Source organism: Artibeus jamaicensis, unplaced genomic scaffold (assembly GCF_021234435.1).
Source record: "Artibeus jamaicensis isolate MK-2021 breed Jamaican fruit bat unplaced genomic scaffold, CSHL_Jam_final contig_464, whole genome shotgun sequence".
In the NCBI taxonomy this organism is placed as follows: domain Eukaryota; kingdom Metazoa; phylum Chordata; class Mammalia; order Chiroptera; family Phyllostomidae; genus Artibeus; species Artibeus jamaicensis.
This window is the reverse complement of record NW_026521842.1, coordinates 17,119,864-17,139,815: the sequence shown is the minus strand read 5'-3', so window position 1 is coordinate 17,139,815 and position 19,952 is coordinate 17,119,864. Positions and strand designations below refer to the sequence as shown.

Genomic DNA, 19,952 nt, shown 5'->3' with positions numbered 1-19,952 from the left:
GAAAGTTTGCTGAACTCTGCTGTAGGAGATGGTAAGAAGATAAGATCCAGTTACAAAGGGCCTTTTATGCTTTACTGAGGAATTCTGATTTTCTTTGGGGATAGGGAGCTGCTGAATTTTGAGCAAGGGCATGATGTGGTGTTTCTGTGGTAAATTATTCAGGAAAGTATCTGGTGAATGAATTTGAAGCTGTGTCAGTTAGGGTTCATTGCAGAAAACAGAAATCACTCTAGGTATTTTGAGCAGAAAGGATTTAATATGGGGAATTGGATATTTATAAAAGTCATTGGGTGGGCTGCAGGAAGAGAGTTGAGCCCTTCTCCATCCTTGGTTTCAAGGTCACAGCCCTGCAGCTGCAATCAGATGTCAGGAAACTGCTCCTGCCCCATGACCAGTTTGCATGCAGGAGGCTGGTATCCAGGCATTGAAGCATAGGGTCTGCCAGAGCCTCTGTAGTTGTCACCTCCGCAAGAAGAATGCTTTCTGTCTTCCAAGTCTCCTGTAAGAGATTCTCATTGTTGCAGCCTAAATCACTTGCAGAACATACCTGCAGGGGAGTTTGAGTCTTCTAGCCTCTTGCGGTGGGTGGGCAGGAGAAGGGAGGCATGCAGAATAGAAGAGGGTAGAGGGTGGGAATGTCTAACATTAAAGGTTGAGGCTAGAATCGGGGACCAATAAGAGGACCGTTGTAGGAACTGTGGGACAGGAGTTGATGACTAGCCTTGGGCAGTGGCAGAACTGAGACAGAAATACCTAGGAGGTATGATCATTGAGCAGGACTGGGTGACTGACTAATGAGACAAGGTGAAGAATGTGGACAAGTAGTGGGGACTCGTAGGCTCTTGGACTGAGAAATGCAGGAACAGAGGAGCTTATGAAGCTGTCACTTGAAAATGGCATCCCTCATAATGATTGGGATTGGTGTTTAGTAGGCTCCATGGAACAGTGGTTCTGTGTGCCTCCCAGGACAGACTGATCCTCTGAGTGTATCCATAGGAGGAGGAATGAAAACCTAATTTAAGTGATACAGAGCAAAACAAAGCGTATTCCTGACATTGAATAATGGGACCAATATATGTGAAGGGTCACCACAATTGTGCTATTTCTACAGTAGTTAGATCTGTATGTGGGTTCCAGGAGCTCTCAGTCCTGGAAAATTGTGATCGAAAGGGAAAGAATTTAGGGAGACACAAGTAAAAAGAGTATGGGTCTGGAGAAATGACTTTTAGTCATGGGAGCTTGGTCAGCTTGGGTGTGTGATGATGGAGGACCAGGACAGAGCTGGTAGCAAATGCTTTGGGCAGATATGGATGGCGGGGGAAAAGGGTTGCCTAACCCATCGTGTTTGTAGCTGTGGTTTGGTTTGATGAGGTCAGACTTCTCATTTAGGATTCTGTTGGCAATCAGTGACTTCTTGAAACTGGCGGGTCTGTGGAGGTGAAAAATAGGAGTTTGGTCTAGTGACTGTATTTTTGACAGCACACTCAATAGCCTGAATAGAATGACCTCTTTAAAACACAAATAATTCTATATTTAGGTTTTACATTAGGTGAAAATTGTCACAGAACCGAAACACAGAATTTATATTACTTTATGTATCACATGCCACAGGGTTTTCTGGTTAAAATGTACCCTTAACTCACTGAAAATATTTGTCTAACTTTTGGGAGGCTCCCATTCTTATTCCCCACTTAGTTGTCAGTGTGTCTCACAATGGCATTCACCTGTACCATTCTGCTATAATTATAGCCTAGAAGGTCTACCTGACCTATCTGCAGATTTAACTTTGTGGACTAGTCTTTTCTGGGAACATTCTGTGCCTTGGCTTGTATAGTAATGCAGAATCCCGGAGTGTTTCTCTTTTTTCTGGTTTTATTATTATTATTTTTTTTTACTTTTTTTATTGATTATGCTGTTACAGTTGTTCTATTCCCCCCTTCATTCCCCTCCACCCTACCCCCCCGTCCCCACCATTACCCCCCCTTTAGTTTATGTCCATGTGTCTCAAGTTCTTTAGATTCTATATTTCCCATGCTATTCTTGCCCCCATCTATTTTCTGTCTACTGTCTATGCTACTTATTTTCTGTACCTTCTCCTCCCTTCTCCTCCTCCCACTCCCCTGTTGCTAACCCTCCTTGAGATCTTCATTTCTATGTTGATTTTTATTATTTAAAACATAAATTTGATCCATGCAAAAATAGATATGAGTATCACTTAACAACAGGATGTAGTATTAAATAGAACAGTCAAGAGAAGTACTATTTTTTTTTAAATATTTTATTTATTTATCTTTAGAGGGGAAGGGAAGGAGAGAGGGAGAGAAACATCAATGTACGGTTGCCTTTCGTGCGTCCCCTCCTGGGAACTGGCCTGCAGGGAACTGGTCTGCAACCTAGGTATGTGCCCTGACTGGGAATCGAACCGCGCTTGTCTGGTTCGCAGGCCCGTGCTCAATCCACTGAGCTACACCAGCCAGGGCAAGAGAAGTACTATTAAGAAGGTGAACTTTAAGCAAAAGATTTGAAGAAGGTGAGGGATTTAGCCATGAGGATATCTGGGGGAAGAATCTTTGGACAGAGGAATGGCTGTTAAAAGGGACTAAGATGGGAGCATGTCTTTGGAGTTGAGGGAACAGTAGGGAGGCCAGTTTGGCTGGAGTGGAGGGAATGATGGGAAAGTAGGAGATGTGGGCGGTAGTATGTAGGGCCAGATCATATCTGTGAATTTCTGCTTTCTGTATTTCAAGGTCATTTTATTGGTTCCACAGTGCAAATTTGAGAAATGCCTTATGGGCAAATTGAACTCTATTCCACTTCATGATTCCCTCCTTTAAAAAATTTTTTTTCAAGTGCTTTTTCTCTTAACACTTACTTGGTCTGAGCAATAGAAATAAATGACCTCTAACAACATGGGTGATGCTCAGAGGCATTATGCTAAATGCAAGAAGTCAGACACATAAGGCTATATTCTGTATGATCCCATTTGTATGACATTCTGGAAAAGGCAAAATTATAGATCAGCACTTGGTGAGAATTGAGGGAAGTAATTAACTGCAAGAGTACGGAGAAATATTTGGGGCAATGGAAATGTTCTATGTCTTGATTGTGGTGGTGGTAGCATGACTGTACGCATTTGTTTAAACTCATTAAACTGCACCATTAAAAAGGGTGATTTTACTATGTATGTCAGTTATACCTGAATTTTAGAAATCATTCTTAAAAAATCTGTTTAGACATTAGCATAGCTACTTCAACTTTCTTTTTGTTTTATATATGCTTGGCATATTTTTCCCCATCCATTTAATTGCAACCTTTTTGGTCCTTGTATTTTAGATGGTGTTGCTTGCAATAGCATTTAACTGGATATTTAAGAAACCAATATGATAATTTCTATCTTTACACCATCACGGTTAGTCCATTTATGTTCCTTGTGATTTTTGATACCTTTGGAGCCGTCCTCATCCTCTTGCCTTTGTTTTCTTGTCTTGCGTTCTTTGTTTCCCATCTCCAGGCTGGCGTTCTGTGTTAAGCCTGTATTTGGCCTGCCTTTTCTCTGTCTTGAGGAGCTGAAGTTTTCTTTGACTCACTGTTTGATAATGGAATGTGAAATTCTGCATCTAATGGTGTAAAGAGAACAAGAACTACACACTGGCTGCTGTATGAAGATTTTCTGTTTGGCTTCACCCTTAGTTTTATAGCACGTCTATGTGCCGGGTCTACATACGCAAATTTTAAGTGGTATTAGTGAAAATCTAGAGTATGGTGTGAATAATTGTTATAATGTGATGGAGAACGGGAGATTAGGGCCAGGTTGGTTTTGTTCTTTTGTGTCTGTGTTTTTAGTTCTACCTTAAAAGGTTAAAGGTTTAAAAAAAAAAGCTCTATTTGAAACCACTTTATACCACTTAGAAAAGAGTAATGAGTTGAGGAGTTACTTCTCTTCTCCTCCATTTACTTTTTTGGGGGTTGGATACAGGGGTGGTACTGAGTTCTCAAGCACCATGTCAGAGGCGCTTGCGCCTTAGTCATCTTTGTGTCCCCAGCAGGGCCCAGAGCAGTTCCTCACTGCACATAGCAGCAGCTCAGTAAATATTTGTTGAGATGAAAGAGCCTTGTGCTGATGCTCCTCATTTGCCATACCTTCTGGGTGGGTTTATACTCCTTGGGACCCCTCCTTTTGAGAAACGATGGTCGCAGGGGTCCAGGGAGTAGGGAGACCTTTTATGAGGACTGCCTGGTGCTTTCCAAGGCTCAGCCTAACCATGGAGGACATGGTGGGTTCCCACTGCCTGTGCAGTCTCTCCTGTTTCATCTGGTTTTATCCTCATGATTGATATTTCCACAGTGAACTCTTTTCGTGGACAGTTCTTGTCAAATCTGTGCAACTTTTAAGGTAAACACTGGACTTAGAGATAAGCTGCCATGTAACTGCATCTCGTTTGAAAAAGAATGAGTCAAGTCTGTGTACCTGAACTCTACCAGAAAAGAGTGTTACCCCCTAAGAACAGCAGTATCTTACTCATAGGTAGTTGTTCCAATTCCCAAGTGATTGTCGAGTTTCAGAAATGTGTCTCATAAAGGACGTTTGGGTCACAGAAAGGCTGTCCCTGTGAGATGAGCAATGATTCTATAGGGCAAGGCCCGGACTGTTAAAAGGCCCTCTAGTGAGAGTGAGGTCGGGCTATCAGCAAGAATCAATAGGCTGAGGCTGTACCTAACCATGTATTTGAGAGTTAATGGCTTCTGGGGAAATTGACATTTATTTGTATGAAAGGATATATTAGTTTTCTGTTGATGTGTAACAAATCACCACAAATTTAGGTCTTAAAACACCATTAATTAACTCATAGTTCTGTAGGTCAGATTTCTGGCACTGCATTGTCAGCTGGATTTGTCTATTTAGGGTTTCACGAGGCCAAAATCAAGGTGATGGCAGGGCTGCTTGCTCATCTGAAAACTCTAAGGAAGAATTTGCTTCAGAGCTCATTCAGGTGATTGGCTGAAATTAGTTACTTGTGGTTGTGGGACTGAGATCCCCCACCCTTGCTGACTGTCATTCAGGACCTCTCTTAGTTCCCTAAGGCCACCCACATTTTTTCTCATGTGTCCCCTCAATCTTCAAGCCAGAAAGATGTGTCAAATCCCCCTCTTGCTTCAGGTTTTTCTGATTTTTCTCTTCTTCCCTCTGCATTTGACATCTGCTGGAGAAAGCCTCCACTTTTAAGAGATTACGTAATTGGATCAGGCTTGCCTGGACGATCTCCCTTTCTTGAGGTCAGTGGTGCCATATAATGTAACATAACGTAATGTGACATAACACACTGTAACATAATCAAGTGTGTGGTGTTTTGTCACATCCACTGGTTTTAGGTACTAGGGGAGAGTATCTTTGGGGAGAGGCAGGAATTCTGCCCACCACAGAAGATCTCTCTCTCAATTCCCAGGCCTAATCACTTGTCTAGTCTCTACCGTTGGAGGGCACTTGAAAATTATAGCTAGAACAGAAACAACACAAAACCCATTTGGTTGGATTTGGAGAGTCTTGCAATTTTAGTATTGAGCACATGGGCACAAAATGAGTCTAATAAAAATTTTATTTAAGTTTATTTCTAAACCCTGTTACTAGAGAATATTTTCGTATGATGGGTAGAGCTCTCCTTTTTGGAAGACAGTAGCTCTGACACCTGCCAGTGGCTGGTAGATCAGAGATTCCATAGATTTCATTGCGGCATAGATTTCATTCTTAAAGGGTTCGAGGTAGATGGGGTGAAGTGACTGGATTGTAAAGAACATAGGACGTACTATAGATTAAGGTCTAAAAGTGCTTTTGAACTTGGTTCCTCGCTTCTTTTATTCATTCAGGAAATAATTTTATATGTCTGCTAGGGGCCAGGTACATGGTTGGTGCTGGTTCTATGAAGGTACACAAAACAGGCATGGTCCTTGCCCTCATGGACCTTATTCAAGACAGACATTAAACCAGTACACAAAACAAATAACTAATTACAACTAGAATTGCTATGAAGGGAAAGATTGGAATACTATGTGAGAAGATGCATGGGAATTGACTGTAACCTGGGAAATAAGGGACATCTAGACCATGTTTTGGATGAGGAGCCAGGTGGGGGAAGAGACTAGACAAGGGTTTGCCACTAGAGTGGGTCAGCAAGGACTCTGGTTTTCCTCAGGAGGAGTTTGGAGGGATGTCTTGAGGAATATCCATGGAACATTTTCTTTTTGGAGCTTATCTCTCTCCTGTCTTTGTGATTTGCTGTGTCAGAACACTTAGAAATAACATTGCAATATACTGTCATCCCCTGTACCTGCCCTAATATCTGTCATCCTCAGGACTTCAGGGTCCCTGTCGTTCTTCCTGGCCTGGGGCTGCAGCGCAGGGATGCTCTGAGCTGGTCCAGGTTCAAACAAGATGTGATGCCGGTAGAGAGAAGTTCGGAGATACATTTCTGCCCATCTGTGTAAGCTGGAGCCCCACACAGATTCCATGATACTGTCTCAGAAGCTATGATAGCATCTTATGCCCTTGTATCACCTCAGGCTATAGGACAAATAAATCATGGGCTGCCACCACCCAGGACAGTGGCTCGGAGTGTGATTGTGAGCACTTCCCCGAACTTTGGCTCTCTGAAGTTTGTCTGGGAGGCTGCTTGAGCATTCGTTTCTTTTTTTTTTAAAGGGGAAATGGGGGAGGGCAATTGGCATCTTTACTTAATTGCCTTTTAAACCCATGAATGTGATATATCATTCCATTTATTAAGTTGACTTTTATTATTTTTTTGCTTAAGTTTAATTTTTTATAGACTGAACATTTATATAATGCCATAATAAATGTAAATAGTAAAAATAACTTTAATTCTAGATTCCAAAACAAATTTGATTATTCTTTTCAATTAAGCCCAACATGCAACCTGGAATTAGATAAGTCAAATTTTATTGTATATTCTCTCTTTAAAATGAATATTTAGTCTCAAAGCTGCCACCATTGAGAGGATTGCTCTGTACTCCAGGTTGGGCAAAAGTAAATCATGTGTCTTTCTGTAACGGAGAGTGGACTTGGCAGCAGTTTTATTTTTACCTTTCCTGTCATTTCTGAGGCTGGCAGCTTAGAGGTAGGGTGGGGAATGGAGCTGTAAATTACCCTTGGAATGACTAGAATGGTCCCATTTTAACTCAAAATTGCTCCTTTCCCTTTTCACCTCTCCTTTTTCTCCCCCTCTTTATTTTTATTTTTATTTTTTTTCTAATCTGCTTTTGAATGAGAAGGAAGAATTGAGGAGGGTGTAGGTGGGAGTAGGTTTGCTTATTGATGCCTCTCTGAACAGTGGAAATTATTTCTTTTCCCATCACTGCTTCCCATTTCTTCGCCATGCTTCTATTTTAAGTGTCTGTTTTTTGCTGGTTCTGTCTTGCTGGAAACTGGCCCAGCCTCACTCAGTTTTGTTTCCATGCTGCTATTAAAAGACAATGCCCAGTGAAGAGGACTCGGAGGAGGGGCTGGAGCCTCCCTCCAGGGTCTGGTCATCCAGGCAAATATCCCTGCATTGGAATGTGAGAAGGGTTTTAAGTTTAATAGGCTGTTTTAACTTACCTTTTATTTTAATGGAGGAAAACCCACTATTACTTGTTATACCCTGAAACTTTTCTTTTGCTGAGCTCAAAGACTAACAGAGCCTAATTGAGGTTAAGGAACCTCCCTTTTGTATCCTTGATCTCCTTTACCAAGATGCAGACAGATATTTGTCACTGGTAACTTGTCAGCTGTGGATTCTTGACATTTGGGAGAGATGTGCCCCCGGTTTGTGAAGAATCCTTACATTATTAATACAGAGTGTTTCTGGAGTCTTGAATGTTGCCTAAATTACATTTTTATGAAGGTGCTTATTATTTGTTATTTTTTAAAGCATATTCTGCCATCATAACTTACCTGCCTTTTAAAACCTTGTTGCAATTGTTGAAGTCTTTTGTGGTGGCTGAAATCCACAAATTGCTTTTTAAAATCAAGTTAGATTTATTGAGGTGTAGTTTACATACAGTAAAATTCACCTTTGGCAGTGTACAGTTCTGTGAGTTTTCACAAACGCATATAGTCTGGTAACCACTGCCATAATCGAGACACAGAAAGTCTTACCTCCCCCAGAAGTTTCCTTGCTCCCCTTTGTAGCCAACCCCTCCTTGTAACCCCAGCCACTGCCAAACATGGATCTGTTTCCTGTTCCTGCAGTTTTGCCTCTTCCTACATGTGGTAGAAATGGAACAATTTATATACTACACAGCTCTTTGTGTCATTCTTCTTCCCTTTAGCGTAATGCATTTTGATTCATCTATGTTGTTGCACGTATCAGTAGTTTGTTCCTTTTGTTTGGGAAGTAATATTCCACTATTGGGTACACCACAGTCTGTGTGTTCATTCACCACGTGAAGGACTTTGGGTTGTTTAAACTTTTGGAAATTGTGAGTAAAATCACTATAAACATTTGCCTATAGGTTTTCTGTAAACATATGTTTTTATTTCTCATGGGTAAATACCAAGGAGTAGGATTGCTAGTTTATATGCTATGTATATGTTTAACTTTATAAAAAACTGCTGAGCTGTTTTTCCAAAGTGGGTGCGTGCTGCTGCATTGCTTCTGGCAGCATTTGAGAGTTCCAGTTGCTTTGCCTTCTTGTCAGCACTCGTTACTGTCAGTTTTCCCCTTCTTTGTCCCTTCCGGTGGGTGTGTCATTGTATGTCCCTGTGGTTTGAATTCACATTTCCCTAATGACTAATGATGTTGAACATCTTTCATGTGCTTATCTGCCATTCGTAGATCTTTTCTGAAGTGTCTGTTAAAAATCTTATGATTACTTTTTTATATTGGTTTGTTGTTTTCATATTACTGAGTTTTGAGGGTTTTAAAAATATATTTTAGATATAAGTTCTTTATTGTGTATGTATTTTACAAATTTTTTCCCCAGACTATGAATTTTTTTTAGTGTCTTTGGAAGAGCAGGAGCTTTGCCTTTTGATAAAGCTACCAACTATTTTCTAAAATCAATTTTCACATCAAGAATATGATAGACTTATGAATCTCACATTCTGAGTCACCACCATAGTTTGAATTTCCCTTTTTAACTTAGCAGAAAATTTTGTGTCTGGCTTTTTTTGGCTCTTCATTTTCACTAATGTTACCAATGCTAGGACTGACTTCCTTTTTTTAACTAAACAAACAAAGTTCGTTGGTTGAATTACTCCACGTAAAGTATTACATGTGTGACAATGGTCAACAAAGCTGCAGTGGGGTGACAGTGCCAGGTTGTCATTCCAGGCTCACTCATTAGCCAAGTGGCTCCCCCGTACCAGCATTGCAGGGTGTGATGCAAATTTGTGTCTGAGCAAAATTACAAGCTGCTGTATTTCCACTACTGTGTAAGCTCCTTGAGGTCAGGGCCCATTTCTGTTTGGTTGCTAGGCCTAGATCTGGGCTTAGTGCTGAGAGAATAGTGATAGAATGGAATTCAGTGGCCTTTGTGAAGGGCCACGTGAAATGTGCCAAGGTATCCAAAGCTCTGGCTGTCAGGGTCAGCTGAGGACCGAGGCCAACACTGTGAATGTTAAAACTTGCATGTCAAGGGACAGTCCGGATCTTGGTTCTGGGGGCCTTACCTGCATCATCAGATCTGCTCTGAGGAGCATGGAGAGAAAACCTTGGGCTCTGGCCTTGATGGTGTTGCCTAGCGAGGCCTCAGTCTTGTAGGGAGGAACTTAGGTAAGAACATGCCAGCACTAGAAGGACATGCTATAAAGAGAGCTGAGTGTCTGTAATGGGATGACTTGAAACCATTTGTGGAGTTTCCCTGTTCTACCTTCTTCTCACTGCCCTGGGGCTGCATAACTTCCCCCAACCCCTCGCCCTCCACATGGTGGAGGGATCAGGCCAAGGTTGAAGTCATTGGCAGAGCCGAAGCCAGGCTGTCTGTGGTGGAGCCCAGCTCATCCCCACCCCATCGCCCCACTTTTGTCCTGATACTATTTTGGCTTATGGTGTGTGGTTTCAGTGTTTGGGCCAGCTTTTAATCATGACACAATCCCATCTTTTGAGGGTTGAGTGAGTTCTCCAAGAGCGGAAACTGCCAAAGAGAAGATTTTTCTCAAATGTTGAGACTTTCTCTTCCTTAGGAGAGTCTTATTTTAAAGGTAGTTCAAGAGGAAAAGTGGAAGCTCCAGATTTAGGGCAAAGGAAGAGTCTGGGGGGAGGGCGTGCGTGCATGCGTGCATGTATGTGTGTGTGTGGTGGTGAGGTGAGTGGGGGGTGGCAATGGGCCACAGGCAGGGAGGCGGCAGTTCATGCAAAGTAGTCCCAGCTGCCCCTGGTTTATGGGCTAATCCCGGCTCTGCTCCAGCCTGTCATTCAGGGTAAGCTGCTGTCATTAGTGGTTAAACATTTCTGAAAGTCTTCTCTCTCAACTCTGACCGCACACCCTTTCGGGGAAGAGAGGGAGGAGCCAGGAGAGTAATGGAACCCACCCTGTTGTCATGCCCAGCTGCTCTGCTGGGGGACACAGAGCCTGGCAACTGGACCTAATCATGGGCCCGTCAGAGCCTCATGAGTGACAGCACTGATGCTGCATTTTCCATGCTGCCCACTTGGCCTGTTGCTCCTTCAGGGACACAGCCCTCCGCCGTGGACTGAGTACCAAATCAGAGAGGCTTTTTTGTCCTTTTAAGGGGATTCTTGGCTGAAGTGAACCTTCCATTAACCAATTTTATCTCTCAAGCTCTCTGCCCTCAACACATAGACACATTCACTAGCGGCTAAAGCCTGAGCTTCCCTTTGGAACTCGTCTGCACCCGTTCAGCTCTTGATGAGGAGTTGCGGTAAAAGGCTCAATACTGACATTTCTTCCCATGAAGTGGGGACTTTGAAATATTTTTCTTGACTGAGGTGTGGTTGACAGCTTTTGATTTATGAAATTAGCTCAGGGAAAAATAAGATGGAAAAAGAGAGTCCAAATTAAATCTTTATTTCCATAGCTCAGCTGTGCCCTCTCTACCCATTTTTAACTGCCACACAGTCTTTAGGTAAGAAGGACTCCAGGGTTTGTTAGGCTTCTTCTCCTTCTCCCCTCCTCCTCCTCTTCCTTTTTCTTCTTCCTCTTCTCTCTCTCTCTCTCAGTTGTGTGGGCCCAAGAAAAAACATTTTTTTAAGCTTAATGAACACTAGAAAAATTTAGAAAAGCACCAAAGGAAAAGCTAAAGGCATCTGATTTTTCAACACCCAAAGATAATCACTTTGAACACTTTTGCTTCTGCCCATCTTGTTGGCAGAATTTGTTTCTTGTGCTAGAGATGGTAGTTGGTGGAGGCATTTCTTCCCTAGGGACCTTCCAGTTTGTCGTGTTGGGGGCTTGTCCCAACACACAGGGCTAGAGTCCAACCAGCAGAAGTGCCGTGGCAGGGACAGCGCCTCCTAGCATGGAGGACTTTCTGTCAGAGCTCCTCATCTCTCCATTGCCTGAGCAACTAATTTAAGAACCACTGCGGAGGGACTCACCTGAAGACTGGGTCTCCCACCCCAGGCTGCAACCAGAGAGCTTGGTATGTTGACCTTAAAGTACCTGAATTTGAGTCTTTTCTCTCTTTCTTTTTTTAAAAAAATATTTATTTGATAGAGAAGGGAAGAAAGAGAGAAAGAGAGAGAGAGAGACATGGATGTGTGAGGGAAACAATGATTAGTTGCCTCTTGCATGCCTCCAACTGAGGGACCTCGCTGGCAACCCAGGCATGTGACCTGACTAGGAATCCAACCTATGACCTTTCAGTTCACAGACTGGCATTCAACCCACTGAGCAACACCATCCAGGGTTTGAGTCTTTTCTTGATTGCTTACTCTCTACTGGACTTTTCTGTGTCTGTTTTCTTGTCTGCAATATGGGCATTACAATAATAAGGTACTTCTAGGGTGCCATGTTAAATGAGATAATATTTGTAAAGTACACAACATACCACAACTGGACATAATCCTGGGTTTGTCCATAACCACGGGTAGCTGAAATGTAATATTGCAGCTCAACGCACAGTATATACTTCCGTGGTCATTGTTACTACTTTTATTGTTAATAGTTTTCTCATTGCTCCATGTCACATGGTTTAGATTGTTCTCTGGACCTTTGTACCTGCCTGGAGAAGACAGGTGGTCTTTTCTTTACTGGTTACTGTTGACATATTTTTAAAAATAATTATTTTCTCTATATCACCACTTATCCCCCCCATACTCTCTTCTATCTCCACCCACACCCTCCTCCCCACAGTTACCATCCTTGGATACTCTTTAAATCATCTCACTGTTGTAAAGTATTATATAATGACTAAGTGGCAGAATAATCTCCTTTGACAAAACTGCTGAACTGAAAGTTGAGGAAGCTTAGGCACTGTCACTGAGGAATGAAGCCGTCACAACAGGAACGCGAGAACACGTCCTGCCTCGTGTTCTCTGAAGATGTTGGATAGGTTCGCTGTTGTTTGGTCCCACCTTTACCCTTGTGATTTGATCCCTTTCCACACTGTTTCTCGTTTACTTGGATGGACTGTGGGGTCATCTCTTCCAGATAAGATATGTCCACGTAAGCACTAGCTGAAGTTGTCTAATGTCCCTTGACTTCTGTTCCAAAGGGAAGCATATTTCTAACTATAGAGAAAATGGATTTGGATAAGTTCTGGGCTTTGCGTAATAGGAGAAATATGTCATCTGTACCCTGTCAAGTAGTCCAGTGATTCTTGTTTATTTCTTACATTCAAGCCCAATAAAAATAATGTGATGGTCTCAGGATATTTTGCCAGTTATTTCAGATGTGGGAGCAATTCACTCTGGATTTATTTACTTCAAGTGGAAAAGTTTACCCGAAGTTGCCTTCTGGGCTTTTACCAAGAAGGATGCTTACTTACCTGGGTCTCTCTCTTTGGAGCCAGTGTCTGCTAAGTCAAAGACTACGGGGGCCGTTGAAGGTCTTGCTTCCAATAACTAACGAGGGAGGGAATACGGTTACTTAGGTGGGTTATCCCTCTTTTTTTTCCCATGGTGACTTATATCTGTCTGCTTTATACTTTGAACCCTCAGGACGCACAGACATTCAGGTGGTTCAGCCAGAACAACCACAGCAACCAGCGAGCGAAGCCCTGGTACTAGCAACCGGCACCGCCAGCCCATCAAGAACCCAAGCCACAGTGGCTTGGCCAATGGCACAGGTGAGTGACAGCCCGGAATGCCAGCCCAGACTGAATCACAGGCCTCTAACCTGTTTTCATATGGAGTTGGGATTCTGTCTATGTCAGAATGTAGGGCGGGTGAGACAGACTCCATCTGTCTTTCCATTGACCCATCTTCCTTTATCTCTGGCATACTCTATATAGCTGAGGTTCATCTCCACATGACTTTTCTAAAGTATCCCTTTGCACAGAAATAAAAAATACTGATCTTTATAGTCATTGTCTTATCAACACTGGATTTCATTGGGGGAGAATATCTTCTTTATATATGACACATTTTTTTTCTTTCCTTAATTTAAGAAGTCATTGGATTTAGGGAGAAAGAAAACCGAGCTAGTTGCTAGGAGCCTAGTGGAGAAAATGGCGGCACTGTTGATGGGCGGGATGCTGACCAGGGGCAAGGCCGCACCGTCAGGGGGGTTCCAGGGAGGGTGTTTGTGCCACTGGAGGAGAGACGGACAGCTCTCCACATGCACATAGACTGGCTCTGCACTGGGCTCGGCTCCCTCGTAAGTGGGAAAGGAGGGACCTACTTCAAAACAGGTCATTTTTTGTAATGCTTTCCTTCTGTTTCACCAGGTCAGTGGTGGATTGAAATGGAAAAAGAAAAAAAAACTTCATTTTTCTAAGTGTCTTAAACTATCAGATCTTTAGCGATTGCTGGTCATTTGGTATTTTTGTCTTAATTTGGGACAGTTGGGAAGGGATGTGGATGCAACTTTGATAAACTTGTCAGTGTTTCACTTGGTACGTGGCAGTTGAAATAATTTTGTAGATGAGTGTGACATCAGGGGTGTGATGTGAAGGACGGGTGACCTGGAGTAGCATAGCTCCTTCACATAAGTGTTGTCATGGCCTTGTAATGCCCCTTGTGTGACTGACTTGAGTAGGGGAAGTGCACTGGGGTTACTATGTGGTGACTCAGTTCCCTGGCAGCACTGTACAAGGGCTGCAGTGCCCTCTGATGGCTCGTGGTGCTTAGCTGTGCTCTTGTCTGCGGTGGACTGCGGGGTGGAGTGGCCCATGTCCTGCATGGCTCACTGCATATGTGGGGCCTTTCTCCCCGGAGTTGGGGACCTGCGTGAAGGAATAGGGTTAAACAGCTCGGCCTAAGCCCTGAGAACGAGGATGAGCTGGAGGAGCCGTCTCAGCCCACCTGGCACTCCTGTGCCACCCCCTGTCCGACTGCTGGAACCATCCAGTCAGAGTGTGGCTGTTCCTTTCTATGTGTGAAGAGGACGGCAGGGTGGTGGCCATGGGCTGTGTGACAGAAAGCCCTGTGCAGCTCTGGAATTCCAGTGTACATGCTTCCCTTAGAAAAATAAGTCACTCATCGGGGAGGGCCAGGGTTTACAAACGGGGAAGGGGAACTGGTTCTTCGGGACCAACTGTTTCCTGGAGCCTGGGTCATACACCAACCACTTTGTTCCTTAGGGCACGCTGGTTTCTCTCAGCCGCCTCTGCTTGTCTTATGAAAACCATTGGTAAATTGACTATATATGGTGGTGGTCTTTGAGTCACTCTTGATGTTTAAACAGATGTGTATTTCCCTGACATTTATTTTTTGGTACCTTGGCATATTGTCCTTATCTCCAGGAACATTGAGTTTCAGCAGATGAAGCAGGGGCCAGTCATGTCTTCAGAAAGCCAAATATCCATAACCCCAGAACCCCGCCTAGGAAATGTTTCCTGGTGGTGGGTCTGAATGCCCGAACTGTTCCCCAAACCCATCCGTAAAGGACAGTCACTACATGTAAGGGATTCCTGCCTGTTAAAATACTGAGTTCTTGGCTGCTCTCCTCTCTCTCCTCTCTCCTTTCTGCTGTCATGACAGCTCACCTTTGCCTCCAGCCAGCTTGGACTTTGTAGGGTCTTTAATGTCTATCCAAGGGGTACAGAAGGACCTCTCCTTTCCTTTGGGGAGCAGGCAGGAGCCCCCACTGTGGCAGTGCAAGAGCAGAAGGGTTTTTGAGGAGACGAACGCTCTATCCTTCGCCACGGCACCCTTGGAACTGTGAGGACCAGTCCCAAAGTGGTGGTGGGAGTGAGCTGCGCCTCCAGGAAATGTTTCCACCGACACCTGAGATTTATTGAGCAGGCCCTTTTGGCCGTGCTGTGCAGTTATGCATGCAAAAGGCATTTGGGGCAAAAACGGAGCCGAGTTCCAGGTGGTTTTTTTGTGTTGTCACAACTGTAAGGTAACCATTTTTTATAAAATGAAGGTGAATGGCAGCCTGTCTATATAAATATAATATTTCTAAGTTTTAGAAGTGGTGGAATTGAGAAAGAGACTATTGGCATAGCACTTCATTGAGACTCGTGTGAAGTGATTTACTTTTTAATTTTTTTATTTAAAACTTTATCCAAAAGAAATGACATCTCTCACTGACTCCCTTAAACGTGATTTCCATGCACACAGGTTGGGAGTCACACTGGCCTCGGTCAGACTCCAGCTGCTCGTGGGCAGTGTGGGCAGGAGGGCCTTAGCTCCTCCTTCATAAAATTGGGACAAGATGTATATGTATCTCATAGGTCGTTCCTGGAGTAAATTACGTAAAACATGGAGAGTGCCTCGCGTGGTGCCTGGGATAAGGAGCTCTCAATCAATACTAGTTTTTGTCTTTACAGATAATTTCATGTGGGTATAATTATGCATCATGGACAGATTTTCTTTTATTTGCTGGGTTTTTTTTTTATACGTGCTTCCATGTGTCTGTGGTCTTGTTTTTTACCCCCTTTTAGTGGCCTCATACTGTTTCACAGTTAATGCATCATACTTCCTTTAACCGTTCCTCAATTTGAGAGTTATTTCCCTTTTGTAAAACAAAATCCTGATGTAGACATCTTTGCACACAACTTTGTTTCTTCTTGAAGTTCTCGAATCCAAGGATATGAATTTTTAAATGGGATTGATGTATATTATCAGATGGTTTTCCAAAAACGTTTGAAGCAGTCCTGTCACCAGGCAGTGTTAAATTTTCCTCAAGTGGTAGGGAGATTTATTTTTTTCTGCGACTTTGTAAATACTGATTTGTCTATTTGCCAACAGGTATTAAGAGCTACCTCATTGTTTAACCTCCTTGCGTTTCTTCAGTTTTTAATTGCTTGACTGTTTCTTTTCTCCTGTGTGACTTTTTTCGTAGTGTTCCATTATCCTTTGGAGATTTGGAAGTTTATTTATTTATCCTAGGTTCAAGGGTTTTTTTGTTGTTGTTGTTCACTTTTTTTTACAAATTGCAGTAAAATATCTGTAACATAAAATTTACCATTAAAACCTTTTTTGAGTGTACAATTCACTGGCATTAATTAGGTTCACAATGTTGTGCAACTTTATTACTGTCCATTTCCAGAACTTTTTTCATCACCCTGAACTGAAACTCTGTACCCTTTAAACAATAACATTCTCCTTTCCTCCTAAGCCCCAGCTCCCGGTAACCTCTGTTCTACTTTATGTGTCTGAATTTGCTTATTCTAGGTGTCTCATAAGTGGAATGATTTGTCCTTTTGTCTCTGGCTAATTTTACTTAACATATTGTTTTTAAGCTTGATCCATGTTGCAGCATGTATCAGAATCTCGTTCCTTTTCAAGACTGAATAATATTCCATGTGTGTACATACTACACTTTATTTAGTCATTCACCTGTTGATGGACATTTGGGTCGTGCCCACCTCTTGGCTGCCGTGACAAGGGTGTGCAGGTATGTGGTCTGAGTCCAGGCTTTAATTCCTGTGGCGTGGCACGCAGGAGTCGAGTTGGTAGGTCATAATGGTCATTCTGTGTTTAACTGTTTGAGAAGCTTTGAAGCATTTTCCAGAGCAGCTGCACTTACATTCCCAACAGCAGTGAATGAGGGTTCCAGTTTCCTACCTTGACAGTTCTTGTTTTTGATAACCATCGTAATGGGCATGAAGTATCTAGGTACATGCTTTATCTATTATATTCATGATGGTGAGTTTTCCCCTGTGTCATTGTTTTACCTTTTATTTCATTTTAATGGCTTTCCTAGAAAGTTAAAAATTTTCTAAATTATTGTATGTGAGCATTTTTAATGTTCTTAAATTTTACCTTTTGCTTCAGTGCTGAAAAGAGCCTCTCTTGTCTAAAAATGGAATAAATATTTTGTTTTATTTTTTTTCATGGTGTTAAAAAATAACTGTCCCACTGGAATTTATAGTGGTATATCTATATCTATACATACAGAAATATAATGAGGGCTGGGTTAAATTAATTTTTCTCTATATCAGGGTTCTATTTTCCTATAAACATGAATTAAATAGTTTTCTTTTCTCACTGTGGCTTTACTTAGTGTTTATCACTTTACTACATCCTTATATGCAGTGAAAATTAATTTCTGGACTCTTTACACATTCCATTTACTTTATTTCCAGTTTGGAGCCAGTGTCATGTGATTTTGATTATTGATGTGTTATAGCATGTTTTTCTAATGTCTGGAAGGGCTAGTTTTGCCTTATTAAATTTTCTCCGTGATTTTCTTGCTAGTTACACATTTTCAAAACAGATTTCAGGCTTTGTTTTCTTTGAAGCATGGTAGAATACAAATGGAGATGGCCTGAGTCTACAGATTGGCCAGGGAAGGATTGAACTTTCCCATCAGTTAACATGAAATGTCACTGTCCATTCTTAAGGGTTTTTTTTGTTTGTTTTGTTTTCCATCTGATTGTTTTAGTTTATTTCACTCTTGGTTGCTGTTGTGAAGAGCTGAGTGATCGGTTGCTTTGGAGGTGCCTTGTGTTCAGATGAGAGATCCTGTTTTACTGCGGAGCGTGTGTTATGAGCATATCTTCAGTTTAAAAAGCTTTCATCATTGGCTACCACCTTCTCCTTGCCTAAATAGGGGTGCTGAAAAGACAGTCCTACATCAAATGGACCTAAATATCCTGGAACACATAGCGAGTTGGCAGTGTGTCTAGGATTAAGAAAAAGAATTTCCAATTCCTGATCTCTTTTTGGCTGTGACTAGCATATTAGAGTCTTAGTCTGAATGAATATCTGATTCATGAAGTTAGAATGTTTAACCAACACCACAGAGGGAACCTTGTGAAATACCCCTTGTTGCAGAAACCAGAGGCCATTCAGCTGCCATTTTACCTACTTGCCCCATTTCCTCCCTCATCTTGGTAGCCAGCTTTTCTTCCCGTACAGGACAACTATCGAAGTCATTTTCATTTCTTTCCTCCCCCACCCCTCCTCCCCTTGATATCACTTCATGGTGTTCTGGATTTGAGCACTGGTTATGCTGCTTGCTGACTGCGTGGCACCTTTCTGAATGGCACCTCTGTGAGCCTCAGTTTTGTCTTCAGTAAAACCGGAATAATATCTTCTTCATGGGGCTATTGGGAGGATAAATGAACTAATGAAAATGAACTTGCTAAAAGTAACACAGGATCCTGGACTGGATCTTGGTATAGTAAAAGGACATTAATGGAAAAGCTGGTGAAATCCAAATAAAGCCTGGAGTTTAGTTAATAGCAATGTACTGATGTTAATTTTTTTAGCTTTGACAAATGTGCTATGTCAAGTAAGGTAGTACTATTGGGGGAAACTCGGTGAAGGGCCTGCTATCTTTGTAACTTTTCTGCAAATCTAAAATTATTCCAAAATCAAAAATTTTAAAACAAAACTGCTTTATAAATGGTAGTGTTACCCAAATGTGAGGTGGTTTATTTCAAATATCTTTTGCTAGATTATTAGGATTATTGAATGAGTATTTATTGAGCACATATTTATTGAATGCCATTTTGCTAAGCACTATGGACCATAGAAAAAAGTATAAAAGTAGGCATCTGCTTACTGTTTCAGGGAAAAAAATGCTGAAAAGACACCATCAGCCAGGTACCAACCAACACAGCAGATGTCACAGGGGCTGCGTGTCTTGGCTGAGCCCACGGGTTCTGTGGGCTCTGCAAAGGGGATCTGCCTGGGCTGCAGTGGGGGGAGGGCCTTCAGGGAGAAGGACTAAGCTGAGCAAAGATGTGAAGGTAAGAACATAGGAGGTACAGAGTAGAAATAATGCAAAACAAAGGAAATGGATCTGTCCCCATTCTCAAGAAGGGTGCTTCCTTTTGGAGAACGTAAGTTGCATATATCAGGTAATTAGGATTAATAAGGGAATATTAGCTATATTGAATAAAGCTAAAATGTAAAATACAATGATTCTCTAAGGCTTGATGAAATTTAAAGTTCTTGTCTTGCCAATCCAGTTTTTCTCTCTACTTGAAGTCACATCATGGCTCGAATGTGGTGCTCTGTCACTGGTTTACTAGGTGACTGTGGGCCAGTAACTTAATTGTCTGAACGTTAGTTTCTTCTGACTGTAAGCTGTGTGATGTAGTAGATTTTACCTTTGAGGTTCTTTCAAGCCCCCACTTTCTAAGAATGTGTGTGGACATAGACACACTCTTTTAGAGCAGAAGAGTATAAACCTGGACACAGAAAATTTGTCGATGCTAGAATACCTGGCTTTTATATCCTATTTCCAAACCTAAACTTGAGGTGCAGCACAAAACTCTTAAGGAGATGAGCTACTCTAGCGAGGGAAGGGCTCTCAGAGAGGTGGGTGGACAGGCACAGCGTTGGTGGGAGTCCTTTTAACTACACCTGCAGTTTCCTGAGCAGCAGGGGCCTGATAGTGGTGACTGGAGGGTTTCTTCCACTGGCGTGCCATGAGCT

At 42.3% G+C, this 19,952-nt stretch overlaps 1 protein-coding gene across 4 annotated transcripts in view; it reads left to right on the top strand.

Moving 5' to 3' along the window:
- Positions 1–19,952, top strand: part of WWP2 (WW domain containing E3 ubiquitin protein ligase 2) — a 150,792-nt gene that overhangs the window by 79,529 nt on the left and 51,311 nt on the right. For all 4 annotated transcript variants that reach the window (XM_037162639.2, XM_037162640.2, XM_037162641.2 and 1 more), the window contains exon 7: positions 13,113–13,240. In XM_037162639.2, coding sequence (XP_037018534.2) covers positions 13,113–13,240 — 128 coding nt within the window. The remainder of the gene's footprint in view (positions 1–13,112; positions 13,241–19,952) is intronic.